Source organism: Nematostella vectensis, chromosome 1 (assembly GCF_932526225.1).
Source record: "Nematostella vectensis chromosome 1, jaNemVect1.1, whole genome shotgun sequence".
NCBI classification, from domain to species: Eukaryota; Metazoa; Cnidaria; class Anthozoa; order Actiniaria; family Edwardsiidae; genus Nematostella; species Nematostella vectensis.
Window position 1 is genome coordinate 1,372,841 of NC_064034.1, and position 16,968 is coordinate 1,389,808.

At 43.3% G+C, this 16,968-nt stretch overlaps 3 protein-coding genes across 4 annotated transcripts; 1 reads left to right on the plus strand and 2 right to left on the minus strand.

Moving 5' to 3' along the window:
* Window positions 1-138: 138 nt before the first annotated feature.
* LOC5516300 (reversion-inducing cysteine-rich protein with Kazal motifs) lies at window positions 139-10,727 on the minus strand. Of its 2 annotated transcripts, none has more exons than XM_032386203.2 (9): window positions 10,068-10,727; window positions 9,561-9,701; window positions 8,697-9,269; window positions 7,016-7,261; window positions 6,426-6,667; window positions 6,213-6,336; window positions 5,756-5,916; window positions 2,281-2,521; window positions 139-1,682 (listed from the first exon to the last, which is right to left on the minus strand). In XM_032386203.2, exons 1-9 carry the CDS (start codon window positions 10,165-10,167, stop codon window positions 1,186-1,188), a joined length of 2,325 nt encoding a protein of 774 aa, XP_032242094.2. In that variant the 5' UTR covers window positions 10,168-10,727; the 3' UTR covers window positions 139-1,185. The 2 variants fall into 2 exon arrangements, with proteins under 2 accessions (XP_032242094.2, XP_032242092.2); XM_032386201.2 differs by having other exon boundaries at window positions 7,016-7,267.
* LOC5516294 (S-adenosylmethionine sensor upstream of mTORC1) lies at window positions 10,726-13,124 on the minus strand. Its single transcript, XM_032386204.2, has 4 exons — window positions 12,993-13,124; window positions 12,546-12,819; window positions 11,653-11,767; window positions 10,726-11,541 (listed from the first exon to the last, which is right to left on the minus strand). The coding sequence occupies exons 1-4, from the start codon at window positions 13,063-13,065 to the stop codon at window positions 10,879-10,881; spliced, it is 1,125 nt and encodes a 374-aa protein (XP_032242095.2). The 5' UTR covers window positions 13,066-13,124; the 3' UTR covers window positions 10,726-10,878.
* A 24-nt stretch (window positions 13,125-13,148) lies between these two features.
* On the plus strand, window positions 13,149-16,272 carry LOC5516317 (transmembrane protein 168). The gene is made up of 2 exons (XM_001636339.3): window positions 13,149-13,343; window positions 13,726-16,272. Exons 1-2 carry the CDS (start codon window positions 13,338-13,340, stop codon window positions 15,775-15,777), a joined length of 2,058 nt encoding a protein of 685 aa, XP_001636389.3. The 5' UTR covers window positions 13,149-13,337; the 3' UTR covers window positions 15,778-16,272.
* The last annotated feature ends 696 nt before the right edge of the window (window positions 16,273-16,968 follow it).

Consider the following 16,968-nt stretch of genomic DNA (forward strand, 5'->3'; position numbering starts at 1 on the left):
CGATCTTTGGTGGAGATAAATATACACATATTCCACGCATGCGAGGCGAGCAGAGATAGGTGTTTATTTTACGTAGCGCAAGTGGAAGGGGCGGGGGGAAATGTAGTAGGAATATGGAGACACCAAACACTAGGGACGTTTAATATAATCCAGATTTATTTCATATTGTTACAATCAACAACGAGTCGAAGTAAGCAACGTTGTAAACAATATGCCAAATCGTCACAAGATTTCTGAAAGAAATGTCCACATAGCAGACGCTTTCTAGTATTACAACTTCAAACGGTTACTGTTAATAAGATATTAAGATTTCCAACGTTTTCAATTAAATTCTAAACATTCTAACGCGCACACGAACACTTGAAATGGCGGCTAAATACAGTAACAACATAAACCAACTGAGTCTAACCATTCCGAGAAAAGTACGATCAACGTACCTAATTGCGTGTTTATAATATAATGAAAAGTTGAGCATACGGCAAGTATCCCGTCTTAGGAAACGCCCTACATCTGCCTAAGTATATTAGCAGCATATTAGCATCTACCTTTGAGATAACACACTCTTCGTGGTGCTGCAACATCCTGGCAACTTGCTTTGTAGAATTGTAGAAAGCAACACCTTGCAACTTGCTATCCAGAGAAATAATGAACAGCAAGATATAGCAACTCGCTATGTAGGATACTAGGCAGCAAGATATAGCAACTCGCTATGTAGGATATCAGGCAGCAAGATATAGCAACTCGCTATGTAGGATACTAGGCAGCAAGATATAGCAACTCGCTATGTAGGATACTAGGCAGCAAGATATAGCAACTCGCTATGTAGGATACTAGGCAGCAAGATATAGCAACTCGCTATCCAGAAAGAATGATAAGCAGCAAGATATAGCAACTCGCTATGTAGGATACTAGGCAGCAAGATATAGCAACTCGCTATGTAGGATACTAGGCAGCAAGATATAGCAACTCGCTATCCAGAAAGAATGATAAGCAGCAATATCTAGCAACTCGCTATGTAGGATACTAGGCAGCAAGATATAGCAACTCGCTATGTAGGATACTAGGCAGCAAGATATAGCAACTCGCTATGTAGGATACTAGGCAGCAAGATATAGCAACTCGCTATGTAGGATATCAGGCAGCAAGATATAGCAACTCGCTATGTAGGATAACAGGCAGCAACACCTAGCAACTCGCAACCCAGAAAAGTGAGCACATTAAGACAAATAATACTAACGGGGCAGCTTTTGAATCACTTGCGCTGCTCAACACGGATCTCGCTCGTAAAGCTCGCGGTCTGCCTTTTCGAGTGTCCCAATATTCTACATCTCTCTTCTTAACGTTTCTATACTTTCCTTCAACGGCCACCGCCGCGGCCATCAACGCGTCGAGGGGTTTGGACGAGTTCGCGTGATTGTTCACGTAGCTTACAGTGTGCTGGGCGGCTTTCTCACAGTACTCCATATATCCCTTCTGTCGCGGTACAAACAGGACCGAGATATCCTTGCGATCTGTGAAATCACTCGTCATAGAGCATTTGTCAAGGTGATCAGGGTCTTGAATGGTTCGCAGATAGTCTTGGAGCGTCTCAAGTCGGTCAAACTCGACGGTGGGCTTGAGTATCGAGAAGGAAACGATGTCACTCGCTATGGTTCGGTCTACACGGATACTGAGGGCCACACCTACGACATGAAAAACGACAATGTATTGATTTGTTAGTATGAGTACCAAGAGGGACACGATGTCACTCGCTATGGCTCGGTCTACACGGATACTTAGTGCCACACCACTACCGTACCCAGGTGGAGGGGGTGCAGGGGGTGCGAACGCACCGGCCGAAAATCCACTTTTTGTTCTCAATAGACGTGTTATTTGTATACAAAACTATAAATCATAAGCTAGATCACTCTGGTATGTAGCCAAATCCGAGACTAAACGTCACGTGGAAATACTGAGAAGGCATAAAGGATACTTTTTTGTTCTTTAGGAGGTGGTGAGATTTTTATTAGAAAACTCCCCCCCTCTTCCCTCCTAGGTCCACATTTTCGGATTTCGCACCCCCCCCACCCCCCCCCCCCCCCCCCCCCAAAAAAAAAGAAAAATCCTGGGTACGGGCCTGCACACCTACGACATGAAAAACGACAGTCTATTGATTTGTCGGTATGAGTACCGAGAAGGATACCAGGTCACTCGCTATGGCTCGATCTTCTCTCGGTCTACCCGGTCTACCCCCTGTAGCCATGATTGGTAAAAGCTATGACCATCTCCCAAACTACTTACCACACACAGGACAACAGCTTCCTTCTGGTACCACAGTAAAGTCACACAGAGGGTAATAGCACCGCGCAAGCTCCATCACTTTACTGCAACGCCTGTTAAGGAACACAGACTGGCCTTTCTTGTCACGCACCACTTCCGGTTGGGCTGGTGCCTCATCACACGATCCTGGGTAGTCTACGTGACGATGGAATAGGCTTGCGTGACATGGAGACTGTAACGTCACGCCATCTGTGCTGCACACCTAAGGAGATTTAATGCTTAATCAGAAAATCAGTAGAAGGTTGATACTGTAGCCTGCGCAGCAAGGTCTCTCATCAAAGCGCGAGTAACGCAATACCAGGGTGGAGTTATTCACCTTTGAGTTCCCCTGTTGGCAGGCCTCTCATCAAGGCGCGAGTAACGCAATACTAGGGTGGAGTTATTCACCTTTGAGTTCCCCTGTTGGCAGGTCTCTCATCAAGGCGCGAGTAACGCAATACTAGGTTGGAGTTATTCACCTTTGAGTTCCCCTGTTGGCAGGTCTCTCGACAAGGCGCGAGTAACGCAATACTAGGTTGGAGTTATTCACCTTTGAGTTCCCCTGTTGGCAGGTCTCTCGACAAGGCGCGAGTAACGCAATACTAGGTTGGAGTTATTCACCTTTGAGTTCCCCTGTTGGCAGGTCTCTCATCAAGGCGCGAGTAACGCAACACTAGGTTGGAGTTATTCACCTTTGAGTTCCCCTGTTGGCAGGTCTCTCGACAAGGCGCGAGTAACGCAATACTTGGTTGGAGTTATTCACCTCTGAGTTCCCCTGTTGGCAGGTCTCTCATCAAGGCGCGAGTAACGCAATACTAGGTTGGAGTTATTCACCTGTGAGTTCCCCTGTTGGCAGGTCTCTCATCAAGGCGCGAGTAACGCAATACTAGGTTGGAGTTATTCACCTTTGAGTTCCCCTGTTGGCAGGTCTCTCATCAAGGCGCGAGTAACGCAATACTAGGTTGGAGTTATTCACCTGTGAGTTCCCCTGTTGGCAGGTCTCTCATCAAGGCGCGAGTAACGCAATACCAGGGTGGAGTTATTCACCTGTGAGTTCCCCTGTTGGCAGGTCTCTCATCAAGGCGCGAGTAACGCAATACCAGGGTGGAGTTATTCACCTGTGAGTTCCCCTGTTGGCAGGTCTCTCATCAAGGCGCGAGTAACGCAATACCAGGGTGGAGTTATTCACCTTTGAGTTCCCCTGTTGGCAGGTCTCTCATCAAGGCGCGAGTAACGCAATACCAGGGTAGAGTTATTCACCTTTGAGTTCCCCTCTTGGCAGGTCTCTCGACAAGGCCCGCGGTACGCAATACTAGGTTGGAGTTATTCACCTTTGAGTTCCCCTGTTGGCAGGTCTCTCGACAAGGCCCGCGGTACGCGATACTAGGTTGGCGTTATTCACCTGTGAGTTCCCCTGTTGGCAGGTCTCTCGACAAGGCGCGCGGTACGCGATACTATTTTGGAGTTATTCACCTGAGTTCCCCTGTTGGCAGGTCTCTCATCAAGGCGCGAGTAACGCAATACCAGGGTGGAGTTATTCACCTGTGAGTTCCCCTGTTGTCAGGTCTCTCATCAAGGCGCGAGTAACGCAATACTAGGTTGGAGTTATTTACCTTTGAGTTCCCCTGTTGGCAGGTCTCTCGACAAGGCGCGAGTAACGCAATACTAGGTTGGAGTTATTCACCTTTGAGTTCCCCTGTTGGCAGGTCTCTCGACAAGGCGCGAGTAACGCAATACTAGGTTGGAGTTATTCACCTTTGAGTTCCCCTGTTGGCAGTTCTCTCGACAAGGCCCGCGGTACGCAATACTAGGTTGGAGTTATTCACCTGTGAGTTCCCCTGTTGGCAGGTCTCTCATCAAGGCGCGAGTAACGCAATACTAGGGTAGAGTTATTCACCTGTGAGTTCCCCTGTTGGCAGGTCTCTCATCAAGGCGCGAGTAACGCAATACTAGGTTGGAGTTATTCACCTTTGAGTTCCCCTGTTGGCAGGTCTCTTATCAAGGCGCGAGTAACGCAATACTAGGTTGGAGTTATTCACCTTTGAGTTTCCCTGTTGGCAGGTCTCTCGACAAGGCGCGAGTAACGCAATACTATGTTGGAGTTATTCACCTGTGAGTTCCCCTGTTGGCAGGTCTCTCGACAAGGCGCAAGTAACGCAATACTAGGTTGGAGTTATTCACCTGTGAGTTCCCCTGTTGGCAGGTCTATCGACAAGGCGCGAGTAACGCAATAGTAGGTTGGAGTTATTCACCTGTGAGTTCCCCTGTTGGCAGGTCTCTCATCAAGGCGCGAGTAACGCAATACTAGGTTGGAGTTATTCACCTTTGAGTTCCCCTGTTGGCAGGTCTCTTATCAAGGCGCGAGTAACGCAATACTAGGTTGGAGTTATTCACCTTTGAGTTTCCCTGTTGGCAGGTCTCTCGACAAGGCGCGAGTAACGCAATACTATGTTGGAGTTATTCACCTGTGAGTTCCCCTGTTGGCAGGTCTCTCGACAAGGCGCAAGTAACGCAATACTAGGTTGGAGTTATTCACCTGTGAGTTCCCCTGTTGGCAGGTCTATCGACAAGGCGCGAATAACGCAATACTAGGGTGGAGTTATTCACCTGTGAGTTCCCCTGTTGGCAGGTCTCTCGACAAGGCGCAAGTAACGCAATACTAGGGTGGAGTTATTCACCTTTGAGTTCCCCTGTTGGCAGGTCTCTCATCAAGGCGCGAGTAACGCAATACTAGGTTGGAGTTATTCACCTTTGAGTTCCCCTGTTGGCAGGTCTCTCATCAAGGCGCGAGTAACGCAATACCAGGGTAGAGTTATTCACCTTTGAGTTCCCGTTGGCAGGTCTCTCGACAAGGCCCGCGGTACGCAATACTAGGGTGGAGTTATTCACCTTTGAGTTCCCCTGTTGGCAGGTCTCTCGAAAAGGCCCGCGGTACGCAATACTAGGGTGGAGTTATTCACCTTTGAGTTCCCCTGTTGTCAGGTCTCTCATCAAGGCGCGAGTAACGCAATACTAGGGTGGAGTTATTCACCTGTGAGTTTCCCTGTTGGCAGGTCTCTCGACAAGGCCCGCGGTACGCAATACTTGGTTGGAGTTATTCACCTGTGAGTTCCCCTGTTGGCAGGTCTCTCGACAAGGCGCAAGTGACGCAATACTAGGGTGGAGTTATTCACCTTTGAGTTCCCCTGTTGGCAGGTCTCTCGACAAGGCGCAAGTGACGCAATACCAGGGTGGAGTTATTCACCTTTGAGTTCCCCTGTTAGCAGGTCTCTCATCAAGGCGCGAGTAACGCAATACTAGGTTGGAGTTATTCACCTGTGAGTTCCCCTGTTGGCAGGTCTCTCGACAAGGCCCGCGGTACGCAATACTAGGTTGGAGTTATTCACCTGTGAGTTCCCCTGTTGGCAGGTCTCTCGACAAGGCCCGCGGTACGCAATACTAGGTTGGAGTTATTCACCTGTGAGTTCCCCTGTTGGCAGGTCTCTCGACAAGGCCCGCGGTACGCAAACGTCACGGAGTGCTTGATCATCCCGCATTCTGAAGGGTAGGACACTCCATCTTCACCGCACACCATGTCTTTAGGCAACACGTCCTCCGAACAAGTCTGATCAATAGGCACTGGGAAAACGAGATAGTTAATATAGTGATGAGAAGGGGAGGATTTCAACAGAACTCAACATGATGGCGCCCGGTTGGAGTCAAAGGAAATGTCGGGGCCGGCATCTCAGAGATGACACTGTTCGCAAGGGGGGTTGAAAATTAAAGAAAAAATTCCGATGAGCCATTATTTCTATATTTTCCATGAAGGGATTTTTTATTTCTTCATGTGATGTCATGGGTGTTGATGTAATCATGTAATGAGACAAGGTGATGGACGACACTCATTGAGTGTATTTAGGTCTGCAGTCACTTACCACACTGGTATTGTTTACACTTGACGTCCATCTTGCCGTCCCGAGTCTTGGCGATGAGGCACGGGCCGCGAGGGAATGGTACACACACCTCATTCTCGCCACAGTCTGACTCCTGACAAGGTTCCTGTGGAACAATAGACAAGTAACAACAGAAACAAAGGAGTTATCTATTGCAAACTACGACAAATAACGTGGAAAACTCTCAAAGCTTACGATGTTCTGGCAAGGGCCTTGCACGATCTCATCAATGTCATAATTCCCACAGAACCTTGCGTGACAGAGTGACCTGTACGTTGTCCAATCAGGGCCGCATACCGGCGTGACAGGTTCCTTGTCACACTCCATGCATGTGTCTACTGGACGGCTCTGTCCTGGCTGGTGGTCCGGCACTCGATTGTAGTGGGTATAGTTGAAGTCGGCGAAATAGCAGCGTAGCCTGGTGCACACCCATTCGCCTGTTTGAGGTGGTGGTCAGATGATTTGAAAGATGTGCAATTTTCAAAGCAAAAGTAATTACTTGGTGGAAAATACACTGACGAATGGAATAAGGCTTCAGAATATGTAGGAATAAAAAGTGGGAATAAACAAATAACAAATGCTTAAATATAAACAAAGGTCCCTTTAACACTATCGTAAAATGTTTAAACAAATGTTTAAAAAAAATTGTGGTATTTAAACAAAATGACAAGCGGACAAACACATAAACAAAAACACACACACAAACAAACAAATGAAGACCATCAGGCTAACAGAATCATATTCTCTGTAAGACCAGGTTTAGAAAACGCCCAAGCAGAACTTACGTTTTCTGCAGATGCAATTATTACATCCATCAAAGTGTTTGCTGCCCTCGGCGTAAGCCTCTCCATTCTCCAGGTGACACATGTTATCTTGACTGTCCACTCGGCATCCGACAGGCCTGGGCTCACACTTCATCACACCGTCCACGCACTGGCATAGCCGACACTCAGTCTTGTCGTATGAAAACGCACCATTCGCAAGCGAGCCACAGCTGCCACTAGATAATGCACTGGTCGACATCTGTAGATCTGAAGCTGAAAGTATAAGTAAGGCAAGACAAGCAGTATTACGTGACATTTTGTTAATTGCTTACTCGAGATGTTGCAAGGGAGGTTCGGTAAGGTATGTGGTAAGGTAATGTTGGAGAGGTGAGAGAAAGGCTATGTTGGAAAGGTAAGGCTATGTTAGTGAGGCTGAGATAAAGTGAGCAAAGGAAATTGAGCTAATGCTTCTCTAGAAAAGATCAGCGGAAAATGCGACGTTAGCACTTCGTTTAGGGAGCGGTCATTAATTACTGAGGGGAGGGGGGTGGGGTTGAATTTTTGCAAAACCCTGGGCTCAAACATTTTGCCCCGCCCCCCTCAAATCCAAGCCCAAAAATCTTGCCCCCCCCTAACCGGAGGCCCAAAAATTGGCACGCCCCTACCACCACCACCACGACCTCAACTTTTTTATATTAGATAATTATGTCTTTAAAAACACATAGACTTGATATATTTAGTGTAACTGAATAAAATCTTTACTAAAATATAGATCAGCTAGCATGGCAATTTTGTCATATTTAATTTAAGCATGAATCTTCACTTTCGCTAATTAAAAAGAGTGGCACAGAGCAGATAATAAATATCTGCTAGAAAACGACTACAGAAACGAAAACATTGAGTCTAGGTTTAGCAACATTTTAAAGTATTTCTTTTATATTGTTAAACTGATTGTACGGGCAGCTTTGTCTGTTAACCATGAGAGGGTTTCTCAAAATGTACTTATATAAACACAAGATTGGTAGCTGAACAATATGGGACTAGATATACAATAGTAGAAAGCACAGTGAACTAAATAAAATTTACGCTGTGTCTACTTGCACGGCTTCCGGTAAAGGAGGAAAAAAATTTAGCTGCACGGCTTTCTCCCATTTTCTCGATTTTTAGCCTAAATAACAAGTTTCTGGCTTTGAAACACTTCCACGATTATTAAGAACCCGACAAGAGATGTTTTTTAGTTTGAAAAGCTGTGCATTAAGTGGCCCGCAAATGCTCGGCACAGTTTGAACAAAGCGTGGAGCTTGTAGCATAGCAGTGCAAGTAGACAGCGTAAAAATTTACATTTGAACAATGACTCTCTTGCTCAGGATTATATTAATGCTAGACTTAAATTCGGTGCCCAAAAAATGTGACCCCCCCCCCTTTAATGGCAGTCCCAAAAAAATTGATATCTCCCCCTAAATCGGCTCCCAAAAAAACATAGCTCCATAGCTCCCCCTTCATATTTGCCATCCCCCCCCCCCAGTAATTAATGACCAATTCCTCCTTATTGTGCATGAACACCAACCGAACCAGTACGGTGCCACTTTTGGCACTCTATAGGCCAATGTATAAACATATAGTCGCCGACACAGAAACGTGTATATATGTGTTTGACTTAAATGATCAAGCTAATTCCTTCAATGATTGACTATATACTTACTAGCCTGCAGGTGCTCCCGCTTCATGCGACTTTTCTGGTATTCCGGGGAAATTGACGCTGAACTGGGAGTTGCATGGGTACCATTTTGGACAGATACCTTCTCTTCTGTGTCTTCAATGATCTCAAAGTCTTTTATAAGCTTTACTGACAAAAGCTCCTTGGCATCGCCTTTATGCGTTTTGTCTTCAGAAATGCTGAAGTCCTCTTCGCCACTTTCATCGTGATGTTTGCTATCACCCGAGTGATCTGCACTTGTTTCATATTGTTTATTGACGTCTTTTGAATGGTCTCCACTCCCTTCTCCAGCGCGCTCGTCTCTGGGTGGCCTCACGGTGCTCTCAACATGTCGAGGCTCACCAAAGTCATTATGAAGAAGAGAAATGTGCTTTGCTTCATGGTGTTTTACATCTCCGGGCTCTTTGAAGTCTTGAATGCTATGACTGGTCTCGCCAACGTGCTCGTCATTTCGGCGCTCATGGATCTTGCTTCGGCAATATGGCGGCGCGCACTCTTCACTATCATCAGAGTTTTGACCACTCTCTCCGCTACCGTGTTTGGCTTTCGTGGTGGAATCTGGGAAACGTCGCAAGGAAATAAGAACATAAGAATATAGATGTCTCTGCTTGGCTGAAGGGGATAAGGGGGAAGATCACACCCTATGCTCGAAGAACCCGCGTGCTTTTGAGGGGTTGGGATTGTAACAGCACAATTTTCCTCGAGAGCGGGAGAAAACTGAAAATATAACACCGCACAAACCCTACATTCTCCGCTATGTCCCGGGGGTCGGGGGTTTGAGTTGGCAAGTACATAAATGTTATACTCGGAGATAAGATAAAGATACCCCTTCTTTTCAATCTATCTTACCGTGGTTCCCAATCGCACTATGTAGCTGATGCCTCAACTCTACAAACTCCTCAACGAGTTGGCCCAGCTTCTTGCCAAAATGAGTTTGCTTGACGATCAGCTCATGAAGGGATAAAGCTTTACTTTTATGTTGATCTGATTCTTTAAATGAAGAAAAAAATCAATCAGCCTTATGTACAATCGATAAAGATGGGAATACTGAATGCTAAAGCTCATCAAACAACTAATGTTCATCATTGAAATAGCGAATTCGAATAGAAAATGATCTTTTGACAAAGATTTTTGCATCGTCGAGCTCAATTATTGTGCAGGCGCCAAACATGGAAATTTCTTTTAACACTGCTTAAAGACATTAAAAAAACACAAAGGAGATTAACTTCCATACAAACTGCATTTTAAAACAATTTGAATTCTTTGAGTCAAAACTAAGCGAGTTCATGACCCGCCATAGTCAATGCTTCTCGGTGGTTTTCTGTGTTAAGATATCATTCTAATATGACTAGTTACCTGGCAATGTTAAGTGATCCTCCTTTTCAGAGCCTTGTACAACCGTAATATTAAATAAGAGAAGTAGCGAAAGGCAAAAAATGATGTATATTCTAGTCATTTTGATGCGTACTTGCAGTTGCCGTAGGTACACGACTGAAGCGTGCTCCGAATCAGGAAAAGGCTTTGTTACGTCACACTGTGTGACGTCATTATTTTTCTTGGTTTGACAAGTTACTCGCGCGCAATTTCCGATTGCAAAACTTGATTTTAGCAAAATCAAGATACCTGAACGATAATGAAAAACGCTGAACGCGATTTTAAAAAAAAGTGTGCTTATCTAATTTTGTTTCTGTCTCATAGAAACAAAAGGATCTTTTTAAAAATTTTCTCCAGCCGCGAGTAACCAGTTGTACGAGTTTCGAATAAATCCTCTTCTTCGCCGGCGCTATTGTTGGCAAGGTCATATTAGAAAGATGTTTGCATGATTTAAAGTGTCTATGAGGGTTGATAATATGAGAGGAAACCTTAGAAAAATTATGGCTCTCGAGGGGAACGGCGTTCTTTGTCTAAAAACAAAATAAACAATATTTTTTTTATCTAAAAAGAAAATAAACAGTATTAATAAATTAATAAATACAAAAAGCCCAAATAAATAGCCGTGTTCGTGAACCAGAAAAATGAATACGATACTCCAAAAACTGGAATTCACCTTCTTCAGTCTGCCCTGAAGAAGACTTATTAAAGACGAAAATTTGGAAGAATCGAAATTCCAGTTTTTGGTGTATCGAATAAATGAATAACATATTTTTCACCTAAAAAACTTAATTATCTAGTCAAATGCAGGGAGCTCGTCGAAAAGTTTGGCCAGCTCCTTATCTGTCTCCTCAGGTCTTGTCTCATTGTTCTTTACCCTATCACTGTCACTATCATCACTATCATTGCCAGTATAATCCTGGCGGGTATACAGCATCTCAGGTACATGTAGCACCTTTGTTGTTTTATCCTTTGTATGACACGGAGAAACTTTTCTAAACACCATACAGTGGACATGAGTTTGTTTGACATATTTCCATCTGATGAACCCAAGGGACTCTATTCCCAGTTTCCATGATTTCATCATTGCAGCATTTCTGTTTTGATGTGACGAGTCTGGTGTGATGATTATAAGTATGCCATTTACAGAAAGAAGTTGATGTGCTTTTAGGCAACAGTCCCATCTTTGTATTGGAGTTGGAAAGTAGGAGAGAAGTAGAGAAAAAACTACAACTTGGAATGAACTTGCTGGCAAATGTGTAATAGAAGAATCACTTGGAAGGTTGAGTTTTGATGTTATCAAATTGCTTGCCAGACACTGGCAATTCTCTTGTGAGGACATCATAGAATCTTTACTCCCTCCTGTATCATTAGATGTTTTGCTGTTACTTGCGGCTAATCCAGATGCTACTTGATTTTCCACTATTTCAAGCTTCAAGAAGTCACATTTGTAAACTTTCTAAATACAAAAAGCACATAACAGTCAGAAGCAGTCAAATGGGCAAAAAATAATGACTAATAAACTGGACAGCCTATCATATGTAACCAAAGGATAAGACAGTTGGTGTACCTCTGTGGCAGGCTGCAAGTCGAGGGCCACAGAGTGGAATTCTCCAAACTCAGAGAATGGATTATAACAGCTGCCTACATCTAAAAGAGGGAACTTTTTATCGACTGATGGCCAACTGCAAAACAAAAAAGTATACTTCAAATTTTGCCTCTTGAGAATTCAGGGACAAACAACCCATTACATGACCACAGCTACTATAAACTTGGAAGTCCTTCAGTCATTTACCATAAGTTGGGGGGTTTGGACAAATCATTTCACTATAAACGGGGAGTTTTCAACCCTAAATCATCTTTTTATGTACTAGTCAATTGAAATACCGGCCCCCTGACCCCCGGGACATAGGCGGGAGTAATGGGGGCATGGCCGCGGGAGTATGCTCTCCCAGGGGCAGGGCAGTAACTTTTTACCAAATTTGTAGGGATTCTTAGCTGGGCTAGTAATGCGAAATCTTACGACAGCTTCCGAAATTTGAAGATCCATGTATCGATTATAAACATTGTTGGGTGTTTCTATCATTGAGTCTTGAAGCGTTGGAGGATAGTTCAACAATTTTAGTTTGAGTTGCACTTTAGCAGAAGTCGTTGAGGTAGGAAATCTAGAAAATATTGTACAATACGCCAGGGTGATAGGGTGGGGATTGAAAAAGCACGATTTCCCCCTGCGGCGGGAGAAAATAAAAAATGTAACACTGCACAAATGTTACATTCCCCGCTATGTCCCGGGGGTCAGGGGGCCAGAGTTTCAATTGATTAGTGCATTCGTAGAGTTATCTTTGTAAAATTGGGTTTAGAAAAGGATGGAGGGGGCATTCAAATATTTGTCCATATATATAAAAGAAGAGGGAGCATAGATATGATTCGGAGTTAAACGTTATAAAAATCCTTGCTACTTACTTATGCATGTATTGATAACCAGACTGCATGCAGCAACAACAGCACGCTGATGCCATTTTGTTGCCTACTCTACGCTGCTGCTTTTCTATTGCCATCTTTAGACCTCCTCCCTTGAAATATTCCATACAGACTTGATAACACCAATCTGCCCTCCCCCCAGGGGAGTTTTTTGTCCACTCCAGAGTTGCCAATGAATGCATAGCTTCTGCGTACTTTTCAAGGGCTTTACGATCAGAGCAGTGCTTATCCCACACTGTGGCGAAGTCCCCATTTTCTGTTAAAAAAAATAATTAAGTAATAGTACTTTAGTTACTTTATAAAAGTGAGAGGAATAAAATGCTGTGTAAAAAACTGTCAACTTTCTTAAATTGTTTTTTAGGGAACTAAACAAAAAGACAATAATCACAGCTTATACTAATATTATGTTTCATATTCTGATGGTTGTACCTTTCAAGTCTTTCTTTAGCTTTCTATGTAAACCCTTCACAACTTTTGCCAAACTTCCTTGATCTACACTCATCCTCGCGCTTGATTTTCAAGTCAAATTACGCCCGCGATTTTAACGCGGTATCAACTTTGAGTCTGCGCACACAACATTATTAACCCATAATGCATCTGGATTCAAAATGGCGGACAGGCAAAAACGTGTCAAGTATAACGAGATAAACGACCATTAGTTCCCTAGCAATCCCATCTAAGACGTTATACTGGTAATACGTCCATTGGAAAAGGACAAATAACCCTGCAGTTAAGCCCCATGTTTTAAAACTCGCAAGGAGACCTCCATATTTGATGCAAGTAAGTTAGGAAAACCAAAAGGCGTAGCTTGTTTTGTTTGACTTATAAACTGAGAGCGAGGAACAATGTAGTCTTCTACAAAACTTTCTGCGCTTTCAAATGTGTCTACGATTTACACGTATGCATTTTGATGTAGTATCACTTGGGATTTTTAGATTTCTGTTTTAATTATTGCTTGGGCTGGGTACCCCAGGGTTGTATGCTTTGAAAATTGCACCCTCACACTGATACCGTAACACTGTTTTCATGTTGTTAATTAGCCGAATTACCAAAAAATAATATACCGGTGTAAAGCCTGTTCAAAAGAGTTCATATCACCGAATTATAGACAGAAAATAATATAGTTTGCTTTAGTTTTCTTACAATTTTTTTTTAATTTTAGATAACCAAAATGATGCCAAGAATTTTGACATCCATATGGAACTCATCGTCAGCCCTAGCAGCCATCATCTTCCATGTGGGAGCAGGTGTTGGTATCTACTCACGGTGGCAGCATCACAGCGCAGACAATAGCTACCTTGTCCTTGCCATTGTCATCGCATGTGCTGTACTGGTCTCACTAGCAACCTTCTTGTATGGCTACAAAGAGTTTGCAAATGGGTTCTGCAAGTTCTGGATGGGTGTCATTTTCAGTGTGTTGTCCTTCACCGAAATCGCATATGATCACTACTTTGCATCGATGCAAGACTTAGATCTAACAGACATTCTCTTACTTGCAAGTGTGGGGATATTTTCCTTCAAGGTTTTGATGGAGAGGATTTGCAACATGACACCTTCAGAGCCCAATTTCATAACAGCTGAAGAGTTTCTATTGCTGCTAGGCTTTCTGGCTGGTTGTACCGGATTGGCACATTTTCAATCGATGCTGTTCCTGCTTCTTGGCCTCGCTTTACACATTATTGTGTTTCATCTGAAGTCTAGTTTTTCTCTTATAAGTGGAGCATGCTTTTGCATAATTTCTGGTGTATTTTATTTCCCTGCTGCTGAACAGAAATGCAACCCATTCTGCATATCGGCTTTTGTCATTAGACTTTCTTTTCCATCAGTTGTTGACCTTTACTTTTCAAGGCTCTCTTTACTAGAGTCTTGGAAAAATTTCATTTTACAAAGCAAGTGCTATCATCGTTTACAAGTATTAGTGATTTTGATGGCAGAAATGGCATTTTATACATTTTGTGTCCAAGGAACACTTTTGCCAAACATCCCTCTGTATAAATTGCCATTATTTGTCTTCCTATCAGTACCTTGGGTGGTATTCCATTTTATGTTTATCATTACGACCTGGGGTTTTGTATCAAAGCTTGAAGAATGTGCATCTGTTCTAAGAGCAAAAGGTGAAGTCAGTGACAACAACATCTCTGAGGTCATGGCGGCCAAGGGAATACGGCATTTCTGTCTTGTGTCTCAGATTGTGACGTTGTACACACTAGTGTCTACAGTTGCTCTGTCTGTCTCTGTATGGCAAGAGACTAACCCCATGTACTTGAGTTTTCTCCTGATCATTCTGCCCATTGAGTCCGCCATGTATGACATTTTGTCCAAACTTGGCAAATGTGTTGGTGGTACTGCCATAGGGTATGCTCTGATTGCTCCAGCTCACCGATACAGCCCCTCTGGAAACATGGTTATTCTTCCTGAAGATGGCTTCCAAGCAATCAACTCAAGAGCTATAGAACTAGTAAATGTTGTGTCAAGATTCTTTGCAAACCATATGATTCACAACTATGGCACAGACTTTTCAACTAATGGTATTGCTAAAGATTATGTGTCCAACAAAGTACAGACTTTCTTTAGTCAGAGGGTTCTACCAGGCCTGCATTACGACACCTATATCTTGTATTACAGTGGGCATGTCTTGAATGATGGCAAATGGGCGTTAACCGAAGGGAACTCTCAAGACCTTGACACTATCATCAAATGGTGGAGGGAAAGAAATGCAGGTACTGGTGCACGTTTAATTTTGTTCCTTGACACAGCTCACTCTGATGAGTGGCTTAAAGGACTATGGCTAGTGACACCTGACTTTGTTGCCATACAGACTGGGAAGCTCAATGTTGTTTATGATGAGGAGATTGGCAACAACTATCCTCTTGGTGAACTAACAAAGCTCTGGGAAGACTTTAATTCTGAGGAGTCCAAACCTGAGGATTATTGGGGGAAGAAAGACATCAGGGTTAAACCTATCTATGGGGTTTCTAAAAACTGGTGTTGCTTCAAGTTCCATGAGCCTACTGTAGAGGACATAACACAGCATGTAGAGCACAATTTTCCAAGGTTTATGAAACCTGTCACAAAAGTTTTCACCCATTTGCCGTGCAACACCAACGTTCTTAGTGTTTGTAATTGTGTGATAAATGGATTTCGCCGGCTCAAGATGAAATGGTTCTTGCCAGCTGTTTATGATACTGGTCATGGCTTTAAACTTGTTCGCTGAACTTTTTTTTTCTCTGTTAGGTGTTATTGGTTATCTACAGAAATAACTGAAAATGATTTTTTGTATTTGGTGAGTTTACCAATATGTATTCTCATGAAAAAGATTATTATTTAATTTATAAAGTTAAATCTGTAAACAGAAAAAAAGTTAACAGCGCCACAAATCTGTATGTTATAAAGATTTTTGGCTTTTTTAGATTTGTTTAGAAATTTCATTGATGAAATGAAGATTGGTTATGATAAACCTTGATTATTTATGCATTATTATCCAGACTTCTTTTCTGTTCCCTTTTCCTGTATTCCTTATTTCCGTATAGTTCTCAATTATCCAGACATTTGATTTTCATGATATTTTATTAGTATTACGTTATCCAACTTATCCAGGTGTTGGCTTGCTTTTAGTCAAGAGGGGAGAAAGGTAATTAGAGCTCATTTCTATAAAGTGCAGTATGTATTAAACAGGATTTATGGCGATAGTCATAGTCCTTTACAGTAACTTTACAGTTATCGTATTATCATAATCATAATCTGTTTTTTGTTTTTTGAAAGGGCCTGCAATAATAGCTATGCTGTTGCAGAGAACAAAATCCCGTGAAACTCTATTTAGTTTATTTAGTACTAATTCATTGTAATGTCTTCCCGGACGCGGTCCCGTTGCCACGCGTTTTCTTCCCCGAAGGTGCGAAGCGTCGCACATGCTTCCCCCACAGTTTTGTCCGAATTTTGTTTTAGGCTGCTCTTGTTGCTCGGGCTAAGCCATCGCCGGAAAGTGTTTGGGTGGGTGCGTGGGAGAAAAACCTATAGGAGCCGTAGGAATATGACCCCTCTTACCCCCGCAGCCAGACAGGCGTCGGGACCTATAGGAGCAAAACGCATACCATTCCGTACTATGGGAGCACCATGGGAGGAAACCCTATAGGAGCAAAATGCATACCATTCCGTACTATAGGAGCACGCCTGTTGAACCCCAAGTCTTGCGTCTCATTTGCTCCTATAGTCCCAGCCTTGTGACGTCACTGAGGGTCTATCTGTGGCTCCCATTGGCCCATTCAAAACTACATTCCTGTTTGCTCCTAGAAACCCCAACCGCCACACTTTTGCTCCCCATATACTCTACATTACTACTAAGGTTTTAGTAATAAATAAACTAAAAAGTATTTCACGGGTTTTTGAAAATCAGTCTAATACAATA

Excerpts from the sequence above, each read along its gene's own strand:
- LOC5516294 (XM_032386204.2), bottom strand. The coding sequence starts at position 13,065 with ATGAGTGTAGATCAAGGAAGTTTGGCAAAAGTTGTGAAGGGTTTACAT. Across the intron at positions 11,768-12,545 it reads GGTTATCAATACATGCATAA|TTGGCCATCAGTCGATAAAA; the intron begins GTAAGTAGCAAG and ends TTTGTTTTGCAG. Across the intron at positions 11,542-11,652 it reads ACTTGCAGCCTGCCACAGAG|AAAGTTTACAAATGTGACTT; the intron begins GTACACCAACTG and ends TTTTGTATTTAG.
- LOC5516300 (XM_032386201.2), bottom strand. The coding sequence starts at position 10,167 with ATGACTAGAATATACATCATTTTTTGCCTTTCGCTACTTCTCTTATTT. Across the intron at positions 9,702-10,067 it reads GGATCACTTAACATTGCCAG|AATCAGATCAACATAAAAGT; the intron begins GTAACTAGTCAT and ends CTTCATTTAAAG. Across the intron at positions 2,522-5,755 it reads GCCAACAGGGGAACTCACAG|GTGTGCAGCACAGATGGCGT; the intron begins GTGAATAACTCC and ends AAATCTCCTTAG.